At 53.7% G+C, this 17,109-nt stretch overlaps 1 protein-coding gene across 1 annotated transcript; it reads right to left on the reverse strand.

The window, feature by feature from the left end:
* Positions 1-313: 313 nt before the first annotated feature.
* On the reverse strand, positions 314-11,222 carry LOC308237193 (acidic mammalian chitinase-like; the record flags this gene model as incomplete). Its single annotated transcript, XM_080647761.1, has 11 exons — positions 314-625; positions 2,000-2,141; positions 3,252-3,368; positions 4,526-4,711; positions 5,553-5,676; positions 6,133-6,257; positions 6,960-7,125; positions 7,509-7,565; positions 8,793-8,994; positions 9,075-9,098; positions 11,198-11,222. The coding sequence occupies 11 exons, from the start codon at positions 11,220-11,222 to the stop codon at positions 381-383; spliced, it is 1,413 nt and encodes a 470-aa protein (XP_080503887.1). The 3' UTR covers positions 314-380.
* Positions 11,223-17,109: the final 5,887 nt, after the last annotated feature.

The raw sequence follows: 17,109 nt of genomic DNA on the forward strand, positions 1-17,109 counted from the left end.
TTCTGCAAGATCTTTGGAGGCATATTTATGGAAAACAACAAGAACTTGACCTCTTTTGCCACCTGCCCCCCAGCCTCCCATTTCCCCTCCCCTCCTGCCTCAGGGTGTGTGTGTGTGTGTGTGTGTGTGTGTGTGTGTGTGTGTGTGTGTGTGTATACCCAGAATTTCCCACAGAAAGGTCCCAGCCAGAGCCCCTCCTTCTCTCCCAGCACCAACCTCTGCAGAGCTCTGGAAGCAAAAAGGTAGGGCCTCTCTTACATGGCGGGCAGTAATCGTGCAGATTTAGAAACAAAAATAGACAACTGGGCATTCTGAGGCAACACTTTCATTTAATCATCCTTCTGTCCTACAGTTCCCAAGGGACCCAACAGGTGGGTGGTTTAAGGCCAGTTACAGCAAGAGCAGCTGGTGTCGAAGACCAGGCCTGTCTGACAAGCCTCCTCGTAGGTGTGCCCACCCACGCAGTTGTAGAAGGCTTGCTTACTGGTGGGGCTGGGGTAGAGACCATTGGACTTCCCAGCACAGAATCCATGATTGCCAACAGGAGCCGCAGTGACGATGGGTGCCAAGGTAGTGATGATGGGGGCCGAGGTGGTGCCCAGGGTAGAGGTGGGCACTCTGCAATCTGAAGAGAGTAAGAAAGGGTTCTGCAGTGGACGCCTTTCCCAGGGTGAGTGTGTGTCTGGAGGGTCGTGGGGGTTCCTCTCGGCCAAGGGCACATTCTACCTGAATCAGTGGGTAAGCACTCTGGGCTGAACCAGATACGCAAGTTCATAGACCGGCTCTGCCATGAGCTATGTGACCGTGAACAAGTCATTATCTTCCCTGAGCCTCAATTTCCTCCTTGTAATGATGGGAAGGGAGGAACTGATAGAATTCAAATGATAGAATTTTAACTACCTCTTAGAACTATTATGTAAAGCAATTTCCAATGTGCTTGGTATGTAACATGGAAAATGCTATACAATTATGAATTTTTATTTTATTTTTAAGGGGGAAAATAATGTTTATTTCTCACTTTTATCACCTAAATGCTTCCCCAAATACTAGCAAATGTTCAAGTAGACAATACAGTAGTGCTAACTGTATGCTCTGTTCTATATAGGTCCCTAGGACTTTATTCATCTTGTGTAATTGAAACTTTGTGGCCTCTGACCAATATCTCCCTTTCCTCCCTCCTTGTATGTTTTTATTACTATTTAAATATATTTTTATTTCAGAGAGGAAAGGAGAGGGAGAGAGAGATAGAAACATCAATGATGAGAGACAGTCATTGATGGGCTGCCTCCCACACGCCCCACACTGGGAATTGAGCCCACAACCTGGGCATATGCCCTGACTGGGAATTGAACCATGACCTCCAGGTTCATAGGTTGATGCTCAATCACTGACCATGCCAGCCAGGCAGTTTTTATTTTTAAACAGATGAATCACACGCCTGTCTCTAGGAGTGCCTGTGAGGATAACATGAACCTAAAGAACCAGCAGGCCTGGCGTGAAGTAAAGGTCCCACGGTCAGTCCTAGCTCCCCCCAGGCTTCCTGGGCCTCCTGCTTTCTGGACTGGCCATGGCGCTTGGGGCGGGGACAGAATTGTGTGTTGAGACCAACTGTAACTCCACTTCTCACCTGGGGACAGGTACAAGCCAGTCCCTCGTTTTGTCCTCACTACTCCATAACATTCATAAAGGCTGGAGCTGGGCAGGTGGAACAGGGAATGAGGTGTCTGTGGTCCCTTCCCTACCCAGGCTCCAGGATGTCCCCCTAGCAGCTCGACAGAGGAAGACCCTCAGGAACGGTGGCAGGTCCTTTCTCATGAGGACCATCAGCCATGACTGAACCCTAGAAGGCCACCTGGGTCTCTCTCTGGGTCCCAAATGCCAGCTCTACATGAAAATGTGAGGACAGGTGGGAGGTGCTCTGGGCAGTCTGTCTTTCCTTCCACCTTAGCCGTGCTGAGTGTGTTATTTCATGGCTGGTAGGTGGCATGCCACTACTTACTGGGAGTGGAGACGCTGAGAGCAGATTTGAGGGCGTTCATGAGAGGGTATCTGCCTTGTCCACAGAAAGTGCCCGTGAAGTCGTCCAAGTCAATGGCCCAGACCATGGCCCCTCCAAAGCCATTCTGCAGCAGCCACTCGGCCTGTGGGAGACAATCGGGGGGACTGTAGGGTGTCCTCGCACAAGAGTGTCTCCAGCAGCATTGGGGGGGGGGTCAGTCTAGTCATAAGAGGGTGGTAGGGGAGAGTGACTTTCCTTCAGTGACTTTGAGGGACTCACAGACGTATTTGTGTGCAAGGAAGACTTTAGGGGTACCAGGTCAGGGAGAAAGAATCTGGGGCCCAAGCAGCCCTTTCCTCCTGCCTTCTGTAATCACCGACCCCGTTCTGAGAAGGCTATCTGAGCAGGAGCTTGGATGGGCTGTAGTGTCATAAGAGATAGAGGGCCCTTCACACAGCAAGTATCTAGACAAAAAGATAGGGCTCCAGACAGGGAAGTATAGGGTCGGAAAGCAATAACCATCAAGACCTGGGCATCGAAAGGGCAATGGGCAGCCCTAGCCGGTGTGGCTCAGTGGATAGAGCATTAGCCTATGGACTGAAGGGTCCCAGGTTCGATTCTGCTCAAGGGCACATGCCCAGGTTGCGGGCTCGATCCCCAGTAGGGGGTGTGCAGGAGGCAGCTTTTCAATGATTCTCTCTCATCATTGATGTTTCTATCTCTCTCTCTCCTTCTCCCTTCCTCTCTGAAATCAATAAAAATATATAAATAAAATAAAATAAAATAAAAGGCAGTGGGCAGATGCCTAACAGCCCAGATGATCTCCCGCTTCCTGATTTTGGTTACGCCTGTATGGATTGATTTGCCTATGCCTGTATGGATTTACCGTAAGCGGGAGAGGAGCAAAGGAGAGGAAGAACTCCGGTCGACACCCTTCCTTGGAGTTGGGAAGAATGCCTGCCTTGGAGAACTGGATCAGACAGAGCAGTGCAGGGCAGGGACCAAAAGGAGTCTCCAGGAGTCGGGGGAATGAGAATGCGCAGGGGCTGAGTGAAGGAAGGCAGCCAACTGCAAGTGCACAGGAGCAGAGGGGCTGCTCCAACTGCTAGGCTCTGCAGCTGGGCCACTCGCTCACCTTGAGACCCTGCCTTGCCTCTCTTAGGGCCTCCTGGGATTGTAATTCAAATGCACCCGGCGGGCAGGTTCCCTGCCTTCTCCACATAGGCAGAAGGAAGGGTGCAGAGGGCCTTACCTTGAGGGCGAAGCTCTTGGGGTTGCCATACCCAATCCACTGGTTCCCCTTGTAGGCATAGGGCACCTCCTGGGGGGCGTTCCACACCTCAGTGGCTCCTTTCAGGAAGGAGCAGACCTGGGGCCGGTGTAGGAGGAGCAGTCACGACTCAGATGGTCCTTAATCTGCTCAGCCCACCTCTTCCTCCTCCCTCCCTTTCTTTTCTGGGATGGACTCCCCACCCCACCGCTCTTTGCTGGAAATGAGAGCGCAAGGCTCCAGTTTCATCCCAGCTCCACTGCTTTGCTTCCCGTCCAGTGCCCAGTGGAGCGGGCCCTGCTGGAGAGATGAGACATGAGTTCCTGTCCTGTGTCTGTCAGTACGACAACGGGCGGGGCCCCTTCTTTGTGCCTTGTGCCCCAGTTTCCCTTCCAAACAAATGTACCTGTTCCTCTTATTTGAAAGTGTTTTGGCCTTAAACAAGCCGACAAGGGGATGCTAGAGCATAAGGGTTAGGGCCTGGAGCTCGATGATGTAGGCTTAAATCCTAGCTCTGCCACTTCCTAGTTCTGTGACCTTGAGCAAATTTCTTTCTTTTTTAAAAATTTTTTGTTGATTGAGGTATTACATATGTGTCCTTATCGCCCCATTGTCCCCCTCCCCCATTGAGCAAATTTCTTAACCCCTCTGTGCACCAGTATCCCCTCTTGCATAAGAGGATAAAATCAACACCTCATTGTTTGTTGTGAGGGCTAAATAAGAATATATGTATATATCACTTAGAACAAAGCCTGGCTGATTCTTTGCACTCAGTATATCTTAACTACTACTGGTGTTAAAGATGCACATTTACTTTAAAAGGTTAAAATTTAAGCCCTAACTGGTTTGGCTCAGTGGATAGAGCGTGGGCCTGCGGACTGAAGGGTCCCAGGTTCGATTCCGGTCAAGGGCATGTACCTTGGTTGCGGGCACGTCCCCAGTGGGGAGTGTGCAGGAGGCAGCTGATTGATGTTTCTCTCTCATCGATGTTTCTGACTCTCTATCCCTCTCCCTTCCTCTCTGTAAAAAATCAATAAAATATATTTAAAAAAAAAAAAAAGGTTAAAATTTAAGATGTTTTAGCAATTGTTCACTCTACCCTTCCCTCCCTACCACACACACTCGGACAGTCAACCACACGGGGTATCCTGCATTAGAAATCAGGGTAGCAATTCTCTCTTTGTGTAAGTATCTTCAACCCTTTAGAACGGAGAGGGTGGCTCTCCCAGGTACCCCGGGCCTTCTGGGGGCATTACCTCAAAGTAGGCAAGAGTCCCAGCTTCCTGAGTATATGGCCCGGCAGCCCCAGGGCCAGAGGTGGGAGCATCCAGACCATGGTTGGCAGGGTTAGTGAGAGTGAAGGTACGGGCATAAGCCCCAAAGCCCACCATCAGCTTTTCCACGGGGGCACCGTGGTCCTTCCAGTAGTTCATCGCATCATCCTGGAAGCAAGGGAAGGAAGATGTTATTAAGTAGCAGCTGAGCATGTTCCCTGAGGTCTGTGGAATGGCCTTCATTTCCTACCCAATTCCCTGGCCACTTCAAATATAGCATGTGGTCAAGCCAATCTTATAGAAAGGAAAGGATTACCTTTCCTGCTAGACCTGGGTTCCAGAGATACCCTAGTCAAGAGGCACTTGAGTTAGGTAGTTCATTTGGCTCAGTGTCAACTAGGAATGAAATACTCTCTCATCCGCCTTCCCCGCACACCGCACTGGGCATTGGTGGCATAACTGGGGTTCAGCCATGCATCCCCTTGTGCCCAACCGGCAGCTCAGAGCATGGGGCATGCACCTAGGAGACTTTCCCAGGAGAATTTCTGCTTTTAAATTCCTGGTTGGATTCACTGAAGTCACCGCTAGCCAGTTTACCCACCTACCGATCATCAACTAGGTTCATTATTGCACCTGCCTATGGCACACACGTTAGGAAGATATACCTCATGACATAGGAAGAGGGTGGAAGGGAGGTGAGGAAGAATGGGGAAAAGTGGATCAGGAAATGTGCTCCTAGCACCAATGGAAATGATACTTTAAACAGTTTTCCATTGTTTGGGATTAACCGCCAAACCACTCTTCTGCCTTCTTTGGTATGAAAGATAAATGAGTACAATTAATCAAGGGACAGGGCCGTGGGGAACACAAGGTGGGTTAGGGAAGGTTGCCATCTTCACCCTGTCCATCAAGCTTCCTTGCATTCTTCCGGTCCTTGGCCAGAGATCTCATGACATGCTTCAAAGATACCCAGTAGGACTGGCTGTGCTGAAGCCATTCCATCACTCACCACATTAAAGAATTTGTAGTCTCCCTGGTCATTGGGTCCTGCAAACAAGGGGCTATTCTCTCCTGTGAAGCCCTCCCAGGAGCCCCTTAGGTCATAGGTCATCACGTTGATGAGGTCCATGTACCTTGCGTGGTTGGGGGTAGGGTGCAAGAGAAGGGAAATGATCAATGGGAAATCACACTCTCCATCCCACTCCCCCTAAAGCTCCTAGTTCCTAACACATGTGTGGTTTGTAAGTATGCCATAAGGCAGTGTGCTTTATTATTCTTTATTCCATTCTTCCTCACCTTTATCTCATAATCAATATAGAAGGCTGTTCTCAGATCTCCAGAACATGTGGAAGTTAGGGACCCAACTACTTTTCTCCAAATAGCCTTTTATCATTGAGAACCTTGGACATAGATTGAGAAACAAGCCCAGGGCCCGTGCTGGCTCCTCATGTCTCTCGGGAGGCAGGGTCACCTTATTCCTGTGGCATAGAGCCCTCTCTGTCCAGGATCCCTGGGCACTGGCCAATCCATGGGGGAGGTACTGGCTGCTTAGCCCTGAACCTGGGCTCCTGGGCTTGGCGTTTACTTACTTAGACATCTCAGGGATCTGGTAGGCAGTCTCAATGGTACCTTTGCCGGCCGACACAGCAGCAGAAATCAGCAACCTGGGCTTGTCACTCTGGGTGGCCTCCTGCTCAAAAGCCTCATACATTTCCTATGGAACAGAGGACAATGGCTCAGGCTGGAGGGCCCCGGGAGCATGTGACAAGGTCACAGTTCTTAGGAGAAAATCTGCAAAGAGCAGGAAAAAAAATGAATGGTTCTATTTAGACAAAAATGGCTCCTAGCTCTGCAAATGACATGTGATGGAGTCTAATGAGAAAAAGCAGTCATGGAAGAAAAGGAAATAAGAGCAACAAAGCAAACATTGGTGCTCAAGCGAGCTGGGCCAGGGGAGGGGCGCCCTCACCCAATAGCTTTATGGCTGGTCCTGGGGGTAGTACCCTTCCCTGGAGGCATCTCAGACGTGGGGCCACTGAACATCTCGGTCTGTAACTAGTCCATCGTGCCCTACATGCTGCGCACCAAGGACCTGTTTGAAGACTCTGACTTCCCAGCTGAGCCTAGAGATGGGCCATAAATGTTGGCAATTCTATTTCTCGCTACAAGTCTATTAAATTTTATTAAGCTGTCCTACACCAATCTCTATGACTTGGCCATGTGCGTTTCCCCTGAAGAAAATTTGTACTAAAGAAATCGGGCCTTGAGCCAGAAAGCCTGAGATCTCCACCCCTGCTGGGGTACGTTCGGCCCCTCTCAGAACCCCTCACCAGAGAGGCTTTCTCCCTGGACGGTTGTGGGCCAGATCCTTTGTTCTTTGGACCCGGGGGGGGGGGGGGGGGGGGGGGGGAGTCACCTTCAACAGGACGGTGAAGAGCTGCTGGGTGTCAGCCGGGCTGCCACGGTTGCCAGGATACTCCCAGTCAATGTCCAGCCCATCGAAGTTGTACTTCCTCAGAAACCGGATGGCCGACTGGATGAAGGTCCGGCGGGTCTCCGCAGTGGCCACCATGTTGGAGAACCTGGAGCCGACACATCATTATGGCCATCTTGGTGGGGCGGGGCTTGGACGGGGACTCTGTCAAGGGAGGATCTTCCCAGGGGGCAGACCCAGGGGGAAGCAACAGGGGCCTAAGCTCCTGGATCCTCTGCCTGGTCACTTAGCCTCTTATTTGTCTGGACGGATACTCAGTAATTCACTCATTCATTCAACATTGAGTAGTACTGAGGTTTATGGTGAACAAAACAGAGTTACTGCCTTAGAGAATCTCCAACCAGGTTTCTGGGATGTCTACACTAAGATCTGAGGCCACAGGCCACCCACTTCAGAGAAACTAGGAGCCCCAGGAGCTTGGCAGAGACTGAGTAATGTGGGAGTGATTCAGCCGTGAATACGAGGCCTTACCCCTGGGTTCCAAAGTTCCAGCCCCCGACAGACAGTAGGGTTTTCAGTTCTGTGTTGCTGAAGATAGAAAGATACCAATGTCAAAGAAATTCCACTGACAGGAGATGTCGTCTGTGGGTCGGTCCCTCCACCCTCACAGCCCACACCTAAGCAGCCCCAGGGCTGCCCCATCACTAGTCTAGGATCTCGGGTCGGGAGCAGAGGTCTCTGTAGGAACAAGGTGCCCTCTTGCCATGGGACCTCCAGGCACAGGATCCATAGTCACTGAGCAGGTCCTCACTCCCTATCCTGCCCGTGGGCTGATGGACCCTGGTGCAGCAGGGAGCTTCGGGGGAAGAGAAGGCAGGACATCCTGGGGAGGATGGGGGACCTAAAAGCAGCCTCTTAGCATGGGTGGTGGGTAGGCTGGAGTTGCTGGGATAAACAAAGTCAGAAAGATGCGAGTCTGTGTCTCTTAAAGGGAAGGGCAGGGAACAAGGCAAGGGAAGAGCCTACCATTTCCTGAGGGCCTAGCAAATGCCACTGCTCCTGCCAACTAGTCTCATTGGACCTTCGGGTGATAGAGGATAAACAATGTGTTCAAGGTCACCCTGCCAGTAAAGTGGCAGAGCCAGAATTCAAACCTAACTCCTCTAACCCATGGCGTCTCCCAGCAGGCACCCAGGTCCTGTGTACTTGACCGACACACTGACCCATTGGGTTCCCAAATGGACCAGATTGTGAATTGCCCTATCTGATAACTGATGAGACATTCCTGGGTTCTGCCACTTAGCGGGCTAGGGAAGCCTTTGAACGTCTTCATACTTCAGTTTCTTTAAGTTCAAAATGTCTCTAAAATGTTAATATGCTTACTTCACAGTGTGTGTCGTGGGGGTTACATACATAACAAATGAAAAGCACCTAGAAAAATGCCCAACGTGGTAGTCACCCAATAAATAAGCTCAGCGTTTAACTGGCACAAGAACCATCTTAGGTTATATTGGGAGGTCGCTCATAGGTTGGTGTGGGATGCACCAGGGGGCAGTCTTCACAATGACCCCAGGTGGGCACCTCCCAGGACGCACAGACCGCAAGGCTGAGAATCTGGTGAGAAAATAATCCAGAAAAATGACAGCACCCTGCCTCTCCTGGGCAGAGCATGCTGACGGCCCTGCCAATGAGGCCTGAGGGCGACTGGTCAGGACTCAACAACCAGGCGTTCTGGTGTTGGTGTCTCTCGGGGAACTTCCTAAAGGCCCATTTGGAAACCTCCAACCCAGCATTGAGCCCCAGCCCATGACTCACTAGTTCTTGAGGCCATTGATGCCGGCGTAGAGGACCTCATCGTCCCACTCGATGGTTGTGATCTGGTTGTTGGCCATGCCAGCAAAGGCATAGATGATGTGCGTGCACAGACAAGGGTCCACGTTCTCGGGCATGTAGCTGGCAATGCCAGGGCGGTACTGGCTCCAGTTGGTGAAGTAGCACACAATGTTGGTTGCTGTGCCTGGAGTGGCAGGGAGGTTAGAGATGACCCCCTTCCCCCAGGGTCCCCTGGCATGCCCCACCCTCACATGGGGCACTTACTCAGCTGCAGCAGGAGGGCCAGCCCTAAAGAAGAAAAGAGACCTTGGTCAGAGGGGGGCAGGGTCACCCTTTCCCCACAGGGAGTGGACCAATAAGCGGAGAACACAAGCCAGGAAGCGGAGACGAGCAGTTGAGGACTGATGTCCCCTCTGCTCTACAGACCCTTCCCCAACATGGACCCTGCTTGACGCTTTGGGGGAAGGCAGCTAAGGTAGGATTCAGTGAGCGACCTGGAAGCTCAGGCGACAGTGCATAGCTCAGGAACTAGGATAATTTATTGTTAATTTTATTTATTTTTATTTTTGGTTAATCCTCACTGGAGGATATTTTTCCATTGATTTTTTTTTTAAAGACAGAGTGGAAAGGAGAAGGAGAGACAGAGAGAGAGAAACATCGATGTGAGAGAGACACATTGATTGGTTGTCTCCCGCATGCATCCCATCCAGGGCTGGGGATCGATCCTGCAACTGAGGTACATGCCCTTGACCGGAATCAAACCCGGGACGCCTCAGTCCGAGGGCTGACGCTCTATCCACTGAGCCAAACTGGCTAGGGCTGTTATTCTTTTAGAAACTCCTGTTAAGTGATGGGTGCTGGAGATAGAAAGGAAAAACCAGACACGGTCCCTGCCCTCTAAGAGCTCACAGTCTGGTGGGAAAGTCAACCTGTAAGCCCAAAGGTGCTGCCATGCAACGTGACAAGTGACAAAACGCACAGTGTCATGGAAGACTCCCCCCGAGGGTGACGTTCGCCGGTCTCTGTTCTCCCGCCAGGCTCCTTGGGTATTTGCGGTGGCTTATCTCTATCACCGCGCTTACCGCACTGACAGATAACGGTCTGCTGGTCTTCCCATTAGACTGAGCTCCTAGGGCAGGGACTGTGCTTGCCCCGCTGAGTCCCCACTACCCAGCAGAGCCCCTGGTACCTAGTCAACCCTATGAATGGACCCTAAAGATAAGCCAAATGGTGGAGCAGGGCAGAGGAGGAACTGGAGGTGCCAAGGGGGGTTTCAGGGATGAGGGCCCCTTCCCATGACAGTCCCTTCACTCTGACAACCAGAACTCACCTTTTCTAGCACCAACTTCACTATTCTGGTACTTTGCAACTCAAGGGATGCTTCTGGATTTGATTCCCTTTCAAGCCACCCAATCATAAGCAGGAGGAGCTGTTGTGCCCCGCCCACCGATCCCTCTTATTGGGCTGCTAGCCACAGTTCAGGCATGCTCTCTGGGGAGGAGCTAGTGGGGCAGAAACTGCATTAGCTCTTTAAGGCCTTTCCTGCCTCCCTCCCCAAGCCCCTCACACCTGTCCCTGCAGTACATATTCAGATAAAATCTGCCTCATCCTTTTTTTTCTTCTATTAATTGCTCCTGTTAGCTGATGAATCCTTGGTCATGCATTGAGCTCCTGCTCTGTGGCTGGAAGAATCACAGGACATTAGAATGGAAGAGGCTGGCCGAGGTTTCCAGCATCCTACTTGGGGGAACGAGCTTGTCCTGCTTCACTAGTTATCCATTCCCCTCCTATCTGAAGCCCTCCAGTGCTCAGGGGGCCCTTCCTCCCTCCTTTCCTTCCTCCCTCTCTCCCTTCCTCCCTTCCTTCCTCCCTTCCTCCTTCCCTTCCTCCCTCCCTCCCTTCCTCCCTTCTTTCCTTCCTCCCTCCCTCCCTCCCTTTCTCCCTTCCTTCCTTCCTCCCTCCCTTCCTTCCTTCCTCCCTTCCTCCCTTCCTTCCTTCCTCCCTTCCTCCCTTCCTTCCTCCCTTCCTTCCTCCCTCCCTTCCTTCCTCTCTTCCTCCCTCCCTTCCTTCCTCTCTTCCTTCCTTTCTTCCTCCCTCCCTTCCTTCCTTCCTCCCTCCTTCCCTCCCTCCCTTCCTTCCTTTCTTCCTCCCTCCCTTCCTTCCTTCCTCCCTCCCTCCCTTCCTCCCTTCCTTTCTCCCTTCCTTCCTTCCTTCCTTCCTTCCTTCCTTCCTTCCTTCCTTCCTTCCCACTATGTCATGATGATCCCAAGAGAGAAAGGGGACAGCGCAGGCGACCTGGATCACAGAGAGTGGGGGTGCAGGCGGAGTGCATGGAGGAGAAAGAGCAGCTTCTCTGAAAGCTGACCTGGCTGCCTGGGAAGACTCACCAGCGAGAATCAGCAACTTGCCCATTTTGGTGGGAAGTTCTGCCTGTGAGTTCCAGGCCTGAGTGAGCACCCAAGAGCTTTTTACAGGGACCACGGCAGGCCCTCCCACCCGCACCTGGCCACCTTCATCGGGCCAGATGGGAGTCAGGAATAAAGGGGCAGCGGGATCACTTGGCTCCGTTTACCCTCTGACTCTTATCTGTGTTTTCCTTCTTGGTAATCAACCCAGGACACAATGGAGACTCCGTGAGAACAGCCCTGAAAGGCTGTTGACTGAAGGTACATTTAGGAAAATGGCATATCTGGCATGGGTATGAGGCTGGCCTAGGGTTCAAAGTCATTTCAGAGTAGGCCCTGCATGTCCAAGAGGCCAACTGGACCCTAGGGGAGGAGTATGGACAAGGGAAGTCAGGCCGCCGATGTGGCTGACCCTGCCTATCCTCCAACTCCTTCATTCTTCTTTTTTTTTTAAATCCTCACCCGAGCCGAAACCGGTTTGGCTCAGTGGATAGAGCGTCGGCCTGCGGACTGAAAGGTCCCGGGTTCGATTCCGGTCAAGGGCATGTACCTTGGTTGCGGGCACATCCCCAGTGGGAGGTGTGCAGGAGGCAGCTGATCGATGTTTCTCTCTCATCGATGTTTCTAGCTCTCTATCTCTCTCCCTTCCTCTCTGTGAAATATCAATAAAATATATATATAAAAAAAAAATCCTCACCCGAGGATATTTTCCCATTGGTTTTTAGAGAGGGTGGAAGAGAGAGGGAAAGACAGAGAGAAACATCGATGTGAGAGAAACACATCAATTAGTTGCCTCATGCACGCGCTCCCACCAGGGCCCAGGCCGGGGAGGATCCTGCAACCGAGGTATGTGCTCTTGACGGGAATCAAACCCGGGACCCTTCAGTTCTCAGACTGACACTCTATCCACTGAGCCACACCGGCTAGGGCCGTCTTCTCAATTCTATTGCAGCGATGGATGTCAGGCAGTGGCTGGAAGTCTGGGAGGGGTCGCCAAGCCTGGAGTGAGAAAGCATTACCTGCCAAGGTCGCTTCTGTTTAATTGAAGGTGGTACGGCTTACAGAGGCTGGAGGGAATTCAGGGGGGCAGACATTTCTAATTGGTTTGGCTAAAGGGAGAAGCAGCGAGGCCTGGGACAAGGAGCCATGGAACCCGAGAAAAGACAGCTGCAAAGGTGCCTGTGGATGGAGGCTGAGGATCACAATGTTTTAGGACCTCCCTCCACTCCACTCCCAGCCTTACTACCCATGCAGAAAGGGATGTTCTTACAGGAAGCCCACCAGGATGCCACATCACTGGTGTCCACATGGCGTCTGAGGGCTCCCCAGCCCCAGAAGGCAACGCAGGGAGAAGCAAGGGCATGACCTTGAGCGTGGAAACCAGCCCCAGGGCATCCACCCCGCCTGACCACAACCCAGCTAGGAAGGCGGCGGCACTGTGGGAGGCTGGGGGACGTGGCGCCCTCTGGTGGTGGCTGAAAGGAGGCTCAATACCTGGTGGGCGTGGCCTTGTGTCCTGCAAGGGTGCTGTCTCCCCCAGCCTCTCAGTCTCTTTGGGGATGGATGGGGATTGTCTCAGAGAAGTTGAGAGGATGAGTAGGGAGAGAGGATGAGCCCATGACCTGGTTCACTGCGGCACTAGTGGACCCAAAAAAGCAGGGAGCAGAGGGAGAACTCTGGGGCAGGTCAAAGGGGCAAATGCAGAAAATCCATTTCTTCTGTTCAGCTCTAAATACGGAGGCATGGATTTTCCTCATTTGCCCCAACACGCAAGCAAGCATTCCTGAGGCTTGGCATCTCCCCTCCTTGTTTTCCGGGCCTGGTTCAGACCTAACCTTGGCATAACGTCAAGTTTGTTAATGTTCCTCTGGGCCGAAGAGACGGGCTCTTACCACATATGCCAGCCTGGGACATGTGGGACGCGTGCGAAGAGAGCCCCACCCACAAGGCAGGACGCTGGGAAGGAGGGTAGCCGAGGCCAAGTGCCCATCAGGGGAAGAGAGGAGAGAGAGCAGATTCAAGAGACCTATTTGTTCCCTGGCGAGAAGGGCAGGCCTCGGAGGCACCTGGAGAACCTAATTAGAAAGGCCCAGGCCCCCCCCCCCCCAAAAAAAAGAACTAGGGAGGAAGAAAACAAACAGCTGGAGACACCCAAATGCCCACCTTGCCCAAGAACCCCTTTGGCGTGAGAAGTTACTATCAAATGTGAACCAAGAATCTCTCGGACATTCTTCGGGACTTTGCGAGTGAGACTGGACGACAGTGAAGTCGTTGAATAATGGACTCTAACCCTTCTCCCTCCCACTAAGGGAAATATGAGGTCAAAACTTCACTAGATTTTCAAGACTTGTCTCAAACAAAACAGGATCCCAGTAAGTTGTCGTTGAATAAACAAGTGTGAGAATAAATGATAGGTCATTCATCTGTGTCCTTCTAGCAGTGCCTGCACGCAGCAGGCCCATCGCTGGCAGTTCGTCATTGATAAGTGAGTGAATAAATGAATGAATGGGAGCCTAGACTTGGTGGCCACCAGGCTGGCCATAGGCTGAACGGTGTTACATAAAAGCTTGTCTGGGTTGAACCACCCGTGAGAACTTTGCTCAGGTACAGGATGTGGGCTGAGAGCATCTCACCTTCCGAGTTTCGAGTTTCGAGAGTGGGGTTGGGCTCGGAAAGTGCCTCTGATTTGTTTAGTGGGGCCCGTGCGGGGGCTGCCAGATCTGCAGAATTGAGAGCTGGGGGAGGAAGGAGGCGCAGGAGGGTGGAAACAGCAGGCAGAGATGAAAAGGAAGCCGTTGTCAGGGCTCAGGCTGCAGGAGATGGGGCCCAGGCCTGGAGGGCGCCTGAGACAATCATGCGTCTTCTATCCAGGGGCCTGTCCTGACTGCACACAGAGGCCAGGGAAGGTCTTTACCGAGGAGGAGGATAAGATGACCTTCCCCACGCGAGTGTTTGTGGGGATCCCCTGTGATCATGCATGTGAGCCACTTCATGCATGTGAGCCACTTAGCGGAGTGCCTGGATCAGAATGGACTCTCGATAAATATCTAGCATCAGCTTCCAGTACTTTCTAGCTATTCATTTCAAATTTCTGTCACGTTGGCAAAGAAGGGAGATGGAGAGTTGTAAGGAGCCAAAGCCAGTGGGTCAGGGTGCCCATCCTGTGGGCTCATCACCCACCACCTGACCCTGAGGCGCTGGCTGCCCGGGACCCGGGCTCCATGTGCTGCCAAGCCCAGGGTTGGTTCCCTATGTCACAGGCCAGGTGCTCTGGAAACAGATGTGGAGTCAGAGCTCGGGCACAAGCCACTTACCAGGAATCATTACCCGTGAAAGGAAGCGGGAGGGGACAGGACTGTACCGGGGGAAGCTGAGCCACGATGCAGCTCTGACAAAGCTTTGGCCAACCTGCACTCACTGCATCAGAGCTGTGCAGCTTCACACCAAAATGCCGGGCCTGTCCTCCCACCTCGCTGCGTCCCAGAGGTGGGCTACCCTGGGAAGGGCATGAGCTTGGGGGAGGGGGACTCTGTAGGCCCTGAGAGCAGGAGGACCTCCCCTAGGCGCCCACAGCTGGGACAGGTCCTACAGTGAGTGCAGGAGGCCCTCCCCTAGGCGCCCACAGCTGGGACAGGTCCTACAGTGAGTGCAGGAGGCCTCCCCTAGGTGCCCACAGCTGGGCACAGGTCCTACAGTGAGTGCAGGAGGCCCTCCCCTAGGCGCCCACAGCTGGGACAGGTCCTACAGTGAGTGCAGGAGGCCTCCCCTAGGTGCCCACAGCTGGGCACAGGTCCTACAGTGAGTGCAGGAGGCCCTCCCCTAGGCGCCCACAGCTGGGCACAGGTCCTACAGTGAGTGCAGGAGGGCTCCCTTAGGCGCCCACAGCTGGGACAGGTCCTACAGTGAGTGCAGGAGGCCCTCCCCTAAGCGCCCACAGCTGGGCACAGGTCCTACAGTGAGTGCAGGAGGCCCTCCCCTAAGCGCCCACAGCTGGGCACAGGTCCTACAGTGAGTGCAGGAGGCCCTCCCCTAGGCGCCCACAGCTGGGACAGGTCCTACAGTGAGTGCAGGAGGCCCTCCCCTAGGCGCCCACAGCTGGGACAGGTCCTACAGTGAGTGCAGGAGGCCTTCCCTAGGCGCCCACAGCTGGGACAGGTCCTACAGTGAGTGCAGGAGGCCCTCTGCCTAGGCGCCCACAGCTGGGACAGGTCCTACAGTGAGTGCAGGAGGCCCTCTGCCTAGGCGCCCACAGCTGGGACAGGTCCTACAGTGAGTGCAGGAGGCCTTCCCTAGGCGCCCACAGCTGGGACAGGTCCTACAGTGAGTGCAGGAGGCCCTCTGCCTAGGTGCCCACAGCTGGGCACAGGTCCTACAGTGAGTGCAGGAGGCCCTCTGCCTAGGCGCCCACAGCTGGGACAGGTCCTACAGTGAGTGCAGGAGGCCTTCCCTAGGCGCCCACAGCTGGGACAGGTCCTACAGTGAGTGCAGGAGGCCCTCCCCTAGGCGCCCACAGCTGGGCACAGGTCCTACAGTGAGTGCAGGAGGCCTTCCCTAGGCGCCCACAGCTGGGACAGGTCCTACAGTGAGTGCAGGAGGCCCTCCCCTAGGTGCCCACAGCTGGGCACAGGTCCTACAGTGAGTGCAGGAGGCCCTCCCCTAGGCGCCCACAGCTGGGCACAGGTCCTACAGTGAGTGCAGGAGGCCCTCTGCCTAGGCGCCCACAGCTGGGCACAGGTCCTACAGTGAGTGCAGGAGGCCCTCTGCCTAGGCGCCCACAGCTGGGCACAGGTCCTACAGTGAGTGCAGGAGGCCCTCTGCCTAGGCGCCCACAGCTGGGCACAGGTCCTACAGTGAGTGCAGGAGGGCTCCCCTAGGCGCCCACAGCTGGGCACAGGTCCTACAGTGAGTGCAGGAGGCCCTCCCCTAGGCGCCCACAGCTGGGCACAGGTCCTACAGTGAGTGCAGGAGGCCCTCTGCCTAGGTGCCCACAGCTGGGCACAGGTCCTACAGTGAGTGCAGGAGGCCTTCCCTAGGTGCCCACAGCTGGGCACAGGTCCTAGAATGAGTGCTCCAGGACCCTCAGCCCCTAGTGGCCTGACATGCAGAGGCAGATGTTCATTGCTCTCATTATTTCCCGATGACTCCCATTTGCGTAGGTGTCGCTGCTCACAACACAGCTTCACAGACACGCTAGGGGCCTTTGGGGCAAACCTGAAGCAGATAGGAACGTGGGGAGGATCAGAACGCTCGTCCCACTGGCCTGTGATGCAGCGGGTCTCAGTCCTATATGGTCTGAGTACCCCTGGGCCTGGAAGCCCCCCTTCGGCTGGTCTGAAAGAGGGTGTGGGAAGGTGTGGGAGGGGGGCTGGCTAAAGAAGTCGGTATTCCACGTGTTAGACGGAACGGAGGGACAGGGAGTGCTCAGAGGAGCAAAGCTGGGGTAAAATGATACAACCTGAGCACAAAGAACAGCCTGAGAATGCAAAGCAGCTGGACACTCCTCCGAGCTGCAGGGACTTCCCCACTCCGAGTTTCGGTTCCTCTGGCACATGCTGGTGAACTCACACTCAGCTTCACACCCTAGTCACTAGCAGGGCTGAATGTACTACATCCTAGTATTTAAGCAGTGTTTGCGGTCACTTCCAGTTACGGCGGAGTAGCCCTGGTGCCATAACCTACAGAACTAGATTAAAAACATTAAACCATAGATCCAGAGAAAAACCACAGAAGCATAGAACAGAGTGCAGAACCTCAGAGGGGAGGCTGGGGAGGGTGGGTGGGTGGGAAGAGCTCAACCGAAGACCTCCTACGCATATATACATAACCCATGGACACAGACAATAGGGTGGTGAAGGCCTGGGTGGGGGGTGGGGGGTGGCGGCGGGCTAGAAGGG

This window comes from Plecotus auritus (assembly GCF_963455305.1).
Source record: "Plecotus auritus genome assembly, chromosome: 12".
In the NCBI taxonomy this organism is placed as follows: domain Eukaryota; kingdom Metazoa; phylum Chordata; class Mammalia; order Chiroptera; family Vespertilionidae; genus Plecotus; species Plecotus auritus.